Source organism: Talpa occidentalis, unplaced genomic scaffold (assembly GCF_014898055.3).
Source record: "Talpa occidentalis isolate TD23 unplaced genomic scaffold, MPIMG_talOcc4v2.1 talOcc4.6, whole genome shotgun sequence".
Lineage (NCBI taxonomy): Eukaryota > Metazoa > Chordata > Mammalia > Eulipotyphla > Talpidae > Talpa > Talpa occidentalis.
In genome coordinates this window covers 122,678,364-122,693,640 of record NW_023604972.1, presented here as the reverse complement: position 1 = coordinate 122,693,640, position 15,277 = coordinate 122,678,364, and the positions used below count along the sequence as shown (strand labels likewise).

Sequence of the window (15,277 nt, the reverse complement as noted above, 5' to 3'; positions counted from 1 at the left end):
TTCATAGCCACTTCCTAGAATGAGAGAATCCTAAAACATTTCAATTTGACCGAGATCAACTTAAGAAGTAAGGTACACTAGGAGAACAGGAAACATATACTTCCTTTTGTCTCCATACATGTTTACTATTGTTCATAGTGTCACAAGAATTCACAGTTCACCCTCTCACATTCCTGACACTGGAAGGTGTCTCAGGAAGCAAGGGGTACAAAGGCTGTCAGTGTTGGGACTCCTAGGCTGTGACTTGCCCATACCTGGACCTTGACACAGGGAAGCCTGGTTCGTTGCTCTCACCTTGTTCCTTGCTGAGGGTTCTCTTCGGAAACAGAACAAAGGGAATGGGATCTTTCTAAAATATTAGCTCAGGGACTTGAAGGTACAGATTTAAACCTTGAGCTAATAAACTGTCCAGGTTTTACTTGAGATATTTAAGCAAATGCCTTTAAACATCTCCTTCAACCTAACTACAGAAAGATGATCTTGGCAGCCTTGAATCAATGGCAATTAAACTTCAACCTTAGAACTGGAAAGAACAAACACCAAAGGTAAACACTAACTTTCAAGTTCTTAGTAAATATTTTTCTTCTCTGCTGAGGCTGCTCTTTGAAAAGGAGATGGACATACCAACTCCAACTAGCTTTGCCACTGGTCCCTAGTAGACAGGACAACACCCTTCAACACAGGCCGCCAGAGCCAGCGTGATCCATTTGAGTAGTGACCACAGTTGCCCCCGCACCTGTACGTGGTGTGTATTTTGGGTGTTATAAGAACGCACGGCTGCATAAGTTAGGCCTACTGAAATGACAATATTCTGTCAATTGTTAACCATTTGGGGAACTTATGATCCATTTCTTAACGCTGCTCACTTCCTGCACTCCATTTTCCTAACCTGTTGTAGAAACGAATTCTAGGCTTTTACCCAGGCAGAGGAAGAACAAGCGGTACTTCAGGAATGGTGAGGTCAGGAGAAGCTTTGTCACTCATGCATGAGGTCCTAGACCTGGGGAGCCCCATAAGGTCTGAGCACCCGCTTAAAGACCAAGGATTCCTTTTATACACAACTGTGTCCATATCTGTTACATGGATAACATCGTTTTTCAGCAGGCACAACCATTGCTGCAAAGTCCCCAGACAAGGGGGGCAAGGCATGGGGGGAAAGATGCAGGCATTCAGGGATGGCCTTGGAGAGAGAGACCAGCTTGGCCAGCTGCCCGACCTTGTAGATAAGAGTGCTGAGGCCCCGGCCGTGAATCTCAAAGGGAAGGAGCTGTAAGTCAGTAAACTTGTTGATTATGCCTGCATTGGAGTGTTCATTGCACATGGGCTGGAAGTTCTGCTGGAATCTTTATTATATTCATTTGCTCAAAAATGTATTTTCTCATCAAACCTAACAGCTCAAATCTTACTGGGACCAGCAACACAGATGGTGTCGGCACCGTTAATAGTTTCCTCTATGTGTCTCCTCCCGAGTCCTGAGCCAGAACATCTGGGTACCACGGGGGAGCAGCGTGATGCCCAGCACACCCCACACATCGCCGCCTTAAATAAATAGGGTAGCGGTGTCCGACACTCCTTTCCACTCTTTGACGGGATTTATTTATTTAAATATTTTTAAGATTTTTTTTTTTTTTTATACAAGAGCTGGGGTCCAGTCCAGAGTGACGGGAGGGTGAGAGGATTCACAGAGACACAGTGGGGAGCAGAACAGGCAGACTGACGAAATACACTGCTGAGGGGAGCAGCGGGCAAAACAGGAGAGGTCTGCCGCGCCTTGTGGGTATCTCCCTGGCCGGGCCGGGCATCGAACCAGCGCTGCAGATGCTGTGGCCAGCTTCACAGCGCTGCGCTCAACCGCTGCGCCACCGGGGAGGACCCTTCGATGGGATTTAATTCCCCTTCGCGTACCAAGCCCGAGAACTAGGAAGAAAAGCAAAGCGGATGATCCAGCGAGGGGACAGCCCAGGCGCCCGAGTCCAGCCGGCTGAGTCCCCAAAGCCAAAAGCTCCCAGGTATTGGCGCGACCGGACGTGCCGGCGTTGCTATGGTTACAGGCGTCCACGCCGCCCGCGGACGGCCGCGTTCCGTTCCCATGGCAACCCCTTTATCTTGTCAGCGGGAGCCCGGGCAGCGCGCGCGAAGGGCGGACCTCGCAGAGCGTCTCCCTCCCGCGAGCCACCCCTGCGGCGCCGGAGCGAGTCCGCCGAGCCCCGAGGCTGACGCCGCTGGAGGAAGCGGAGGGCCCGGCTGCAGGTGCCGGGAGGCGAGTTCCGGGGCGTGGCTTCTCTGCTCCCCGCCAGGTAGCCGGGTGGTGGGGCGCAGCCCGCGAGGAAGGCGCTGGCGGCTGCTCGAGCGTTGCCTGGGATGTGGCCCCAGGTCCTCGCATTACGGCCAGAGAACTGCAGAAAAGAAGGCAGAGATTGTGCTTGAGGGAGGAGTCAAGGTCGTGAGCTTTTCCACGGCCATGTGGCAACTCTTAGTGATATAGTTTAGGAGTTTGAGAAGTCAAAACCCCTCTCCCTGGCCAAAATTTTGAGACTGGAAAGGGGAACTAGGGACTCTTCTCTTCTGGGGTTTGCATCGAGTGTCCTGGCGTGGAGTGAAGCTGCTGGGCTCAGCTGGGAATGAGGAGCAACTTGCTGAGTGTTAATGTTCAGTTAATAGCTCTGTTCTCTTTGGACTTTTGGATTTAAATGACAGGGTTGAATCACAAATATAAACCATTTTTTGAAATTGTCATGAGTTTGAACCATTTTCCTCATCAACTAGGATAGCAAACAGACACCTGTGTCTCAGCTCCTTAAATCGAGCCGCCTGTAAGGTAGTGGTGCCGCAGGCCTGGAGATGAGAAGAATTAACCAGCACCTCATTTAGTCCTGAGAGCTGGTTGCTTTGCTTGGATCCATCTTGTTCTCCTTGCAAAAACAGTAACTGACTTGAATAGGAGCCCATGTTTTTGACAATTAAGGAGCTGTCAATGTGGGGTTCAAAAAACAAAAGGGTGGAGATGGCGCTGGAAGGGATCAGGCTCAGCGAAATAAGCCAGAAAGAAAAAGAAAAATACCGGATGGTCTCACTCATGGCAGGAATCTAGAAAACTTAAATAAGGGACCAGGAAAATGAATAACTAGAAGAAAGTGAAAATCAAAATCAACAAAAAACTATGAACCAGAGACCCTCTATGGGGGTAGGGGGCGGGAGGGGAGGGATTGGGGTCAAAATAAGGGGGTTGCAATTGTATGGGGAATATAAAAATAAAATTTATTTTAAAAAAAAGGTGAGGGGGATTGGAAATAATGTGGAGTAGAAATTAAAGGAAAGAAATTTAATTTGTCAATATTCAGGGGTCTCCATAATTTTCATAGTCTTATTTGTAGATTGAGGATGGATTATATGTTTAGGTAGTTGCAGTGTAATGTTAATAGTATCCAAGTAGAGGGAAAATAGAACAAATTTCTAAGCTTTTTCTTACACAGTTGATCTCACATGTGATTCTTGGTACGAAGATGATTCGAACCAGCCCCATCTGCATCCCAACTGTGAACAGTGACAGGGACTGGGACTTCTGCTTCCATCTGTAAGTAGCAGAGAAACTTGACATCACACCCACTCACTGGCCTGCAACCCTGGGAGCTCCCACTTAAAGTAAACCTGTGTGAGACGCTTTGTCCACCTACAGAAGAGAAGGTTGAGCTTCTCTGGTGTTCTGATATCAATTCTAGCTGTAATATCCACGTTTACACTTGTGCACACTAAGCAAGATGTGAAATAATGTTTTTTTTTTCCTAACAAGGGGAAATGTTAAGGTTTTTTTTTTTATAATAACAGATCAATTATGACAAGCCTGGTAAAGTCAGAGAATTTAAAAGTTAAAAAAGTTAATTAGTAAATTGAAATTAAGTTTTATGTTTAGACAATAAGTAAATAAAAAAAACATTTGCATTGTAATAACTAATACTTACTAAACAAATACAATGTGGCAGGCACTTTACACAGATTCCCCAACAATCCTATGGGGGGTACTGTCATTACCCCCCATTTTATATTGCTAGGCTTATGAATCAAGAAGAGGTTAGACAATTTGCTCAAAGTCGCTCAGCTACTAAGTGTTATACAAACTGACTCTAGAGTCCATTCTTTAATCATTTATCTATTTCAGGGTTTTTCAACCTTGACACGATTGGCATTTTGAGTTCTGGATAATTTTCTGCTGTGGTGGGCTGTCCTGTCCATTGTAGGACATTGGGCAGCATCCCTGCTCCCTTTTCCCAGCAGATGCCAGTAGTTGCCCAAGTTGTGACAAGCAAAAATGTCTCCAGATGTTGTCAAATGTCTCCTGGGGGCAAAATCACCCTTAGTTGAGACCTTTGCTCTACATACCAATGCTCTCAAATAGGAATATAATGCAGGCCACAATGTGAGCTACATATGTCATCTTAAGTTTTCTAGTAGCCGTAATAAAAAAAAGAAGAAGCAGGTGTATATATTTTTAATACTATATTATCTCAATATGCCCAAAATGTTATATAAAAATGTGATTATTGTATTCTTTTTTCAGGCTAAGTCTTTGAAGTTTGGGTACACTTTAAGAGCACATTTCTATTCAGATTAGCCATATCCTGTGCTGAATAACCACATGTGGTAGTGGTTACCATATTGAATTGTGAAATTCTATTCTGCCTCAAAATATCTTGAGGTTGAGTTATATAACTCTAAAAGTTGAAGTGAAAAAATGTAGAGTTCACAGGAGTTTATCTTGGAAATAGTCAGATAATTCACATTTAACATCACTCGTCAGAATTCATACTCATATTGGCAACATGTAGACTAAGTTATAAACCTGACAAGGCAGAGATTTCATTCAACCTGTCTGTTCTTTCTATTCTGACTATCCTTTGAGAGCACTGACTGGTGTAGATTCTTTACCTGACTTTCTTATCTTTCACAACAAGATGGTCAAAGCTAATTCAGGGTTTTGCATTCTTAATTTATTTGTTAAGACCTCTATTTTCTCCTTCCTTTGAGGTCCCTACTATTCCAACTTGCTGCCTTTGATCTCAGCCTAATTCACTTAAAGCTGAATTTGAAGTATTTAGGATATATGTTTTCAATATCCATAATTGGCAATCTGTTTGGTGACCTCAAAAGATTTAACTTCTGCCTCAGGTCTATGAAATATGCAGCCTAAACTTATAAGGAGAGACTAAATTGTCTTTCTGTTAGTTTATTTATGATTTCTTTTCATACATTTCCTTTATCTGCAATATTTATCAAGCATCCTAAAGACTTTGTACTTTTTTCCTTTATTCTTTTGTTCATTTAGTAGGTCATTATTTGTTTTCACTGTAAGCCAGAGGTCAGGTGTAAGGGTTTTAGAAAAGAATGAGACTCAGTCCCAGCCCTGGTGGAGTTGACTCGCTCTAGAAGGCAATGGAGAAAGACTCAGAAACAGAACAGAGAAATAAAAACAGTTTTAAGCAACCTGATATGACTTGCACTATAGTAGATGTAGGGGGTAAATTCTTTTATAGGCTTTGACTTTGACTTATCTCGCCCCTTAAGTGTAGTCACCACACCACACTCACCACCAGAACATCTACCCTCCCCCTCTCCCTTGGCAGCCTCAGTTCTACATCCACTTTCTAGGCTTAGTTCTTAGTTTGGCTTTATCTGACCCTTTGGTTTCTCTATGTTCCACAAATAAGTGACCTCATTTGGTATTTGTCTTTTTCCTTCTGACAAATTTTGTTTAGCAGAATCCATTTGGAAATTTCTGCAAGCACTTTGGAAGGTATCTGTAATGCTCCTCCAAGTAAGAGACTTCCAGCACAGGTGACATATGACTTGAGTCTTGAAGGAGCAGCCTAGGATTCACCAGGCAGAGAAGAGGCAAGTCTAGCACTTGCCTTCTGATCACATCACATCACCATCTTCTCTGGCTCTTCACTGAGTTTGCTTGTCTTCTGAAAGCACACTTGTGTTTGTGGCTGGTAATCCAGCTGGGACGTGGCCTGAAAGAATGTTCCTCTCTTATCCACATGACCTGGTTTACCCACATGCCTTTGGATAGGTTACTTGGAACAGGACTCTGGATGGAGGTTAATATGTCATTTTTCAAACCTGTTATAAAAGATTCCAGAGGAGGTTTATGTTCTGAATTTTCCTTTTGACTTATCAATGAAAAGAAAGATACGTTTTATTTTAAATAACTGTTTGGGTTGAACTTTTAAAAGCTTTATGAATACAAAGGTGATTGCTTTGGGGGGCTTGTTTATAATCAATTAAAATTTCTGTTGTTGATTTTGAGATTTCAGAATGCTATTTCTTCTAGGTCACTTTGTTAATTTTTTGGGTAATGTTAAGTATATATATATATATATATATATATATATAGTTACTTCTTTGGTTCTAAGATTACTTCTTTTGACTTTTATCTTTACATTTCAATTGCCCATTCATAATTATATCGAGCACTGAAGTCAAAGATCTTTATTGTGTGGGGAGGAGGCCAAGGTAAGGGGGAGATTTTCAGCTCAGCCAGCTCTTTCTTAACACTTTTATTCCTAACATAACGGACAAGGCCATTTTTCTTCTGAATCTGCATGTGACTTTCGTGGGGTGCCCTTCCTTCCTCTTGAGTCAGCTGACCACTATATGCTGAAGCTTTTAAGAAATATGAAAGAGGATGTAGGGTAAGGTAAAAAGTATCAGGCTTTTCTGCCCTCCTGCCATTAGGATAGATGATGGATCTGTGGTCCTGAATGCATGCCTGATGGCGGGCACCTGGAGTAGGGCGTGGGCATAGGTAGATGGGATCCACCTGGGCTGAGACTGGGCTTTTAAGGGCGGTGTCATGGGGATGCCAGCAGGAGCAGAGAAGCCGAGAGAAGAAGAGAAGCAGAGAGAACCCCAGACAGAGCCCAGATAGAGTGAGGATTTGCTGGGGGCTGGGAGGACTGCCAGCCTCCTGGCCCCTCAGCACCCCTGCCTGCCATATGCCTGGTAAATCTAAATAAAGGACCTGCAAAAGCCACTGAGGGCTCCAGGACTCCTCCTTTACCTGGTCTGCTGGATCAGAAAACCTGCCCTGTGTCATTCCTGCCCCTACAGAGGACTTTTGGAATTTACTTTCAAATTGTTAGTTCCCTTTCTAGTATTTCATTGTATCACCTTTCTTTCCTGGCTTGAATCAGGGTTTTAGACCATGAAGGATCTTTGAGATCTTCAACACCCTCATTTTATAGATGTAGACACTAAGTCATGGAGCTACTGAAAATTGTAGCTAATGCTAAAAGTGCACTTACTGAATATGAGGCACTATGTTAAGTGATTTATGGCATTATTTCATTTAATTCTGTAATCTCATCAGATAGGCATTCCCATCAACCTCATTTTACAGAGGAGCAAATTAAGCAATAGTTTGCCAAGGGTCGTATGGTTAGGATAGATCTGGTCTTTGATGCAGGTGGTCGTTCACCAGATTTATTTAATTGAACCACCACATTGCTGTCCTAGTGCTGGGATTTAGGGTGATCTGAATGTGCCATCCAGCTTTACTTTATTTTTGAAATCACATCCCTAGCACCAAGTTGGGATGGCTGTATCCTTCAGTTTTACTTTGTTTTGAGATATGTGAGATATGCAAAAGCCAGATCAGACTCCATCTCCTTCTCTGCTACTTACAGGTCACAGAAAACCAAGATCCCAGCACGTGAACAAACAGATGAGTTTTATCCCACTAGTGGGTCTGAAGAGAGTGAAGAGGAAATTATAGTTGCGGAGAAGGCCATCAACTCTATGTCTCTCCCCAGAGATAAATTAGCCCAATCACAGAAGAAAGCAGCTCAGCTGATTAAGGAAAAATTGGTAAGGCAAAAAACTCACTGGGGTTTTGTTTCCTTTTTAAATCTATGTCCATGATTAGAGAAATTCTGCTTTAACTGCAACTGAAGCACATGAACTAGAGAAAGGTATTATATTTCTTTGTAAGGAGAGAAAACAAAGCAGAGATTGCTGGGTAGCCAGCGTGCCTTTGGCTTCCACACATGAGCGACTATACCTTTCTCCTCAGAGACTTGTGCTCTGAGCTTTAAACTAAAAATTTTTGGTTCTTCCTCTTGCTATTTGTTTACATTTAATGAAATCCTTTTTTGGATTTTTCTTGAAATGTTCCAGGGTGATATTTCTTGAGTAACAAAAAGGCCAGGCTAGTGAGGTGCAGTGGTTAATAACAAGGGTGCCAGGTGGAGGGCCACCTGCCATGGCTATGGGAAGCTGCGGTGGTGGCCTGGAATCGTAAGCAAACCAGAGCAGCATTTTTAAAAAGTGAGACCAGGACATGGGAACTAGCACCTCAGAGAAGTGTTCAAAATCCAGGAACCCGAGACAGCGCAACAGTGACCCTTATTGTCAAACACAGGCACCAACCTGTTCCCACAGTGTCATTTATGGACGGAGGAGTTCAGACACCAACTTCCTGGGCAAGGGACACATATGATGTGTGAAGATAAGGTCTAGGGGTGGCTTTAGAAGTACCGACAGACACCTCAATGCAGTTGATAGATGCTGAAACCTCCCTAGATGGATCTATCTACAAATTTACCTCCATAGATTAACCAGAGGACTTGCAGAGGATGATTGTCCCAGCATGAACCCATTTGTATTCCACAAATCCAGACTAGAACAACAGCTTCTAGAAACATACAAGTGCCACCTGCAGTGGTATGCAAGTGTGGACTTTTAAGGCTTGACAACTCCTTGGCCAGTTTGGATAATGATAAAGATTTAGATTTAGGAGTTAAATTTAGCCTCAGCCAGAGCTGAAGGGCAGGAGGATTGCCAGCAGCAACAATAGTTGAGAAGCCCATACTGGTTGTCTCAGTTTCCCCAGGAAATTTGGGGGTGTATAAAAACAGAATGGCCAGAACCAGGACTGAACTCAAGACTTTGGACTCTGATTCCAGTGACTGTCCTTGGTATTATGTTTCTTTCTCAAAATAGGAATTGATTAGCCCATAGAGAGCTCTCAAAAATGCTGATTGAATGGATATTTTTATTTTTGTATTTTAATTTTTTTTTACATCATTGTTCATTTTTAAACAATAGTTGCTTCCCCCCACCCCCTCAGGTGTAGTCCCCATAGAGTTTACTCCCCCAATGCACCCGTGCACCATTACCTCAGTCCCCTGTGCTCCTCCCTCACTCCCTGTGATCCATCTCCCTCTTCCTCCCCTGCAGGATGTCTCTGGTTTATAATTGTCTGTTTTTGCTTTGTTGTGTTTTGCACTGTTACTGTTTTTTTACACTGATATCTTATTTGGTTCCCCTATATTCCTGCTGTAAGTAAAACCATCCGATATTTTTCTTTTTCATTTCTTCAACAAATGATTTGCAATAAAAAAAGAATTGGAGAAAGAGTTGGTTTCTGTAGATGAGAAGAGACTCAGGATACTGATCCCAATGTGTGGAAAATGTAAATAAATGACATCTGCGGGCTACTTATTAGATTTTTGAGACTACATGTTTGATATTAAGGAATTATTGTTAATGTATTTTGGTGAGAATGATTCTGTGGTTATGTTTTGAAGACAGTATCTTTTGGAGATAATCGTGAAATGTGAACTGATTTAATGTCTTTGCTTTAACGTAATAGTGGGAGAGCATGGGTGGATGACAAGCACAGATATGAAATAAGACTATGACTAGGTAGCTGACAAAGCTAAGTGAGCCATTCTCTGGGTGATGTTTGTTTTTTGTATTAAAGTTTTTCATACTAAGAGATGTCAGTCTGGCGATGATGCAGAAAATGGACTGTGGGGTGCAAGAGTGGAAGCAGTTAGGGGTGGGCGTGGTCAGCCAAGTGAAAGATGCTATAGTGACTTGGACTTTCCTGGCAAAAATGAGAAGAGCTGAGTTTTTGGATTTAGAAATAAGATGCCACCAACAGAACTTGATGAACTGGACACTGATAGTGGAAGGAAGAGTGATGGCAAAAGCAGCCCTGCATTCCACTGGGAAGAGCACGGGCTGGAGGTTTCCCTCCTTCCCAAAAAGCATAATGATTTATTTGCTCTCTGCAGAATGTCCAAGCAAACAAGGAGCTGATTCGCTGTGTCATCCTTTCTCGGATTATTTTTGGGGAAGACCACTGGAAATGTGCACAGGCTGTGGCCAACCTGGCTTACGGCTACCTAACACTGAGAGGTACTGGCTTTCCCCACCTGGCCTGTGCGGGCTAACCCCTGAGGGCTACACAACCACAGTGGGCATAAGGATAATTCGAGGGTGGCCCTTCCTATACCCCACTTATGCCTCATCAAGAAAGGAGAGACAGTTTGACAGGGATCTGGGAAATAAAGATAATGATGATGATAAGAGGTAACTTATTATTAAGCATGTGCCAAGTCAATCTGATTTAGTCCTTAGAATATCCTTGGAGGGGAATACTTTCATCATTTGTACCTTGTGGATAACGATACCGAGCCACAGTGGGCAAGACAGTATCGGGTTCTGGGTCTCCCTAGAATCTGGTTAATAGGAGAAGCACAGGCAGGCATATGTACTCAGCATTGAGGGGGCAGATGCAGTGATAGGATGTGAATTCCAAAGACAGAACTTAAGGTCCTGGAAGGTCAAGAAAAAGAGAGAGTCCTGATTCTAGAGAAAATACTTTGGCACAGAACAAGATAAGAATTCACTAGCTAACTCTGGAACAGTGTTAGCTCCATAAGGAAATTTGAAGTAGAGGTTCCATAAATATTTGCTGGCTGATTGAGCACATTTGTAGAACCAGGGACACAGCCAACTCCAGGCTTCTGCCACCTACATGGACCACATACACTTCTAACATGGGGCTCATGGTACTGCACTCACATGTGCTTTGTTTAAATGACTTTCCCCCTGAAATAGGGCCTCCCTGTGGACAGGCAGTAAGTCCCATTTGACCTCACACTGTCCCTGGTGTACACTTTGGATCAACAAATCCTCCTGCTTGATAGAACTGAGCCACTGGCCTAGTGGCTTTTTCAAGCATCCCTTGGATACTGAAGTGGGGCCAACTTACTGTACAGTTAAGTGCTTTAAGGGCTTCAGAGATTTGAGGACTACAGGGGGGAACCAATATACCTAAGGGAAAACCATGAGTTTGGTTTCAGATAAGATGGGCCAGGACATTGGGAGGAGCCTGTGGAACATCTATAGAGAGATGTTCCGTAGGCAACTGAGAAGTGGCTCTAGAGCTTGGGGAATATGTTGGTTTGGGAGGGATAAGCACATAGGAGCAAGCTGAAGCTAAAGGGTTGATGAACGTATGCAAAAAATATGTAGAAAGAAAAGGAGAGGACAGTAGAGTGATGGGAGAAGAACATTAGGAAGGGGTAGAGAAAATGGAACCAGCAAGGAAGTGAAAGAATTAGGAGTGTCCATATCATGGAAGCCAGGAAGGACAAAGGGTTTCAAATAGAATGGTGAGTGTGATTTTGATAACTTTAGATGGTGGTGAGAGGCCAGTTAAGGTGAAGGCATAAGAGAGACCCATGAATTTGGCAATTGGCAAGTCATTGGCACTTGGTTTGGCACCAACAAGTATACTTGTTAAACCTGGAACCCAGGTTCAGGTAGAAAACTATGTGGAGGCTTTTGCTGAACTTCATACTTGAGGTGATGGCAACTTGAACTGGAGAGGAAGGTCCCAGAAATATTTGAAGGGGAGATTTGTCTGAACCTGGGGCAGGGCTGGATGCTACCTCCTGTTGTTTGGAGAGATTGCTATGATAGATTTGTGGAAGGAGGTTGTGTGTTTTGTAGTCATCAGGCCTGCTTCCCTCACTTCTCAGTGAGTCTTTTCCAGCATTGAGGGTGGGGGTCATGCCAAAAGTTGATTTCTCTCAATAAACATTCTTCCAGTGAGTATTAAGTGAGAGACTTTCATATGTGAAATGCTGTGATGAGCGCCTTGGGAAGGTACAGAAGGCACAGTCTTTACCTTCAAAAAGCACACCACCCTGTGTGGGAGGTGAGCTCCGTACAGGCATCAGACATTGCTATGATAGGAGGCACCATCGGGCCGTGCAGTTGTTTTAAATACAGGGTGTGGGGAAAGTTGGGGAAAATCATTTTTGGCTGAGGTTGATACGTGATAGATTGAGGAGGAGGTGCCATTCTAGAAAGCCCTTCACAAGAAAGCCCTTGGAAGGCAGAGGAGGGATAGGCAATTTTGATGAGCAAAAAGTCATGGGCAGAGGCACACAGGTAGGGAAGTGTGGCCTGTGTTTAGAAAACAGTAAGCAGACCTTCAAACAAAAGTCAGGGCTGGTAAGGAATAAAGGTACATTGGGAAGACCAGGGTGGGTGTGAAATACAGGCTAAGGAATTGTAATTTATTTGCAGGCAAGAAGGATGATTGGAGATTTTCCAGCAGGGGGATGAATAAATCAAAGTGTGCTTTTGGAAAGGTTAATCTAGCAGCGATAACAGAATGGAAGCTATTTTAGTCATCGGGGTATAAAACTAGGCTCGTGACACAGGCAATGAGTGAGAAGCTAAGGATTTAAGAGTGTCTGAAGGACAGATCCATTTAGCTTTTAAACCAGAAATCCCACTTCTGGGATGCTTTCCTAAAGACTCGCTTATAAATTAAATAACATGTGGATAAGATTAATCTCTGTAGCATTGTTTATGTGGTGAAAACTTCGAGGCAACCAAGTGTGCTCATACAACTGTGCTAACACACCCAACAGGCTCTCTGCAGCCGTGATGGAGCACGAGGAAGCTCCACTAGGGACAGAGCTGCCGGGCACCCCTTTAGGTAAAAGAGAACACGCAATGTTTACGACGTACCTCTTTTTGTGTAAGAAAGAGGGGAGAGGAATGAGAACGTGTGCTTATATCTCTATAAACACTTGGAAGGATGCTCAGGAAAGAAACCAAAAAAGTGGTGCTGATAGTGACGGAATCGGGGTAGGAAGTGAGACCTCTTAGCCTTCTTGGATACTTTTGACTTTTGAACCGTGGACACGTATCCTATTTAAAACATTAAGAAAAGAGTCTGTGAGGGAAGACATGGCAGGCCATGAAGTTTGATTTGGCATGAGGAAAAGTGAAACCCAAAGATGACCATGAAGTTGCCTTTTTTGGTATCAGTGGGTTGGGAAAGGAAGTGGGCTGGGAGAGGAATGGCAGGTCCAGCCTCGTATATTGATTTTGAATTGCAGTCGAGCAACTCACTAATACATTGTTAGTAGGTGCTGGAGATTTGGGATCAGAACTTGGGAGGAGAATCACGAGATGGAGGAATATTTGAGACTGTAACTGGGGATGCAAAGTGGGAAATTCTGAGCATGGAGGTTAAAGCTGAAGGTATGGAAGTGTTAAAACATCCGAGAAGGACAGAACGAAGAACGAAATAGAAAGACAGGCTCTTGGAGAACAGACTTATTAATGGAAGGGAACAAAAGGCCTTGTAAAAAGTTAGCAAAGAATCAATTTGCCAAGGTTTATAATGGAGAACCCAGTTGGCACAGTGCCTTCAGGGCAGTAGCTTGGGTGTCTGATGCTGCCCCAGGTTGGGGGCTGAGAAAATGGCTGGACTTATTGAGTAGGAGGCCTTGGGGGGCCTCAGAATGGCTTCTGCTGAATGGCTGGAAGGAGGAAAGGAACAGTGCTGGTGGACTAGCCACTCTACTCCCTGCTCCATATCAACAGCAATAAGGCAAAGCAGGATGGTAACTGGAGAAGGCAGGAAAGTGCAGTGAAAATAATTTTATCAAGGGAGGAGATCCAAGATTTTAGGGAGTGAGGAAGCCACAGTGTAAAGACACAGTTTGAAAGTGGAGCTATGGATAGAATGGGTTTCAGGCATCGGGTGATGTCGGATTCAAACATGAGGCCTTTGCAAAGCGGAGCACAGGAGGCCCTTGGTGGGGTGAGAAACATGGGCCACTCCACTGCTGCGTGACCTGGGGAGAGCCCTGGAGAGCTGGTGCTTCAGCAGCTGAGAAGAGGGCAGGCAGAGGATAGCGTGATGTTTGTCACCTAGTGGTAAACTGTGCATGGTGTCCAGGAAGGGAATACATAACGCGGACAAGCAGTTTCCTGGTGTTTTGCTTATTATTAATGAAGCAATAAATTAGCCTGTTGCTACTGGGTACATTCCAGATATCCTGGGGTCTATTATAAGTGTTGCAAAATACACAAAAAAGAAGGATAAGTCCTGAATCTTGCTCTCCTGTCTGGTTGGTTAACAAAAACCAAAGCTGGCATAGATAGAATAAAAGGGAATGATGAGACCAGGTGATCTGACCTGCAAGCACTATGATGCCTGCCAGAGATGAGCTTGCAGGCTTTTTTTTTTTTTCCGAGCTTCTGCAAACTTGGTGAAAAATATCCCAAGTAAGGACAAATATAATAATTTGGTAAGAGGAATGGGCTCAGGGAATGATAATGGCTACTAGTTATTCAGACTTGTTTTATTCTTCTAGGTATTTAATCCTTTTTAGTGACTTAATTAAATTAGTCCTTGCAAGGTGGAAGGTATTTGCATTACCGTTTTACAGGTGAATGCATGAACTGTGGCACAGATGATAAGTAATTTTTTTTAAAGATTTATTTATATAAGAACCGGGGTACAGGCCAGATGCACAGGGGGGTGAGAGGATTCACCAGAGACAGAGTGGAGAACAGAATAGGCACACTGACGAAATACACTGCTGAGGGGAGCAGCGGGTGAGACGGGAGTGGTCTGCTTCGCCATGTGGGATTCTCGCTGGCCGGCCGGGATTGAACCCGCACTGCAGAGGCTGTGGACAGTTTCACAGTGCAGTGCTCAACCGCCTGTGCCACCAGGGGAGGCCCGATAAGTAATTTTTCAAGGCGACATGGATACTAGTCAGTGGCTGAGCCCGGATCTATACCTGGGAAAGCTGGCTTTAGATCCTGCTCTCCCCATCACCAGCTACTTAACTCTTTATGATCATCAAAGGTGACAACAGCAGTCTCCAAATACTGTGCAGTTCTGGTAGATTCTCTCTGACCTGAGGGTAGCAGGCACCAGGGTGGAATCTCCTCTCAAACTAAATAGAATGAGTGATGTGTTTGGTGGACAGTCTTAAGACCCCTGTTCCAGTTCATCAGTATTTCCTTATAATTCCTGAATCTCAGGTTGTGGAAGCACAACCTCTGATTCTGCCCTCCTGATTTCACTTCTGTAATTGCTGCACTCATGGAGCAGAGAGGACTTCTTAGGCTGGGAAGGTGAGTAAAGGAAGTTGACTTGGTCTTGGAG

General features: G+C 43.9%; 1 protein-coding gene across 3 annotated transcripts in view; it reads left to right on the top strand.

Moving 5' to 3' along the window:
- Positions 1-2,173: 2,173 nt before the first annotated feature.
- The window catches only part of TTC23L (tetratricopeptide repeat domain 23 like), a 44,673-nt gene continuing 31,569 nt past the window's right edge, over positions 2,174-15,277 (top strand). For 2 of the 3 annotated variants that reach the window (XR_008549386.1, XM_037530661.2), the window contains exons 1-4: positions 2,264-2,297; positions 3,474-3,574; positions 7,683-7,863; positions 10,077-10,200. Coding sequence is in view for 2 of the 3 variants with exons in the window: in XM_037530661.2 (XP_037386558.1) it covers positions 3,504-3,574; positions 7,683-7,863; positions 10,077-10,200 (376 nt within the window). In the remaining variant the exon portion in view is untranslated. The other variant, XM_054688466.1, reaches the window with a different exon arrangement.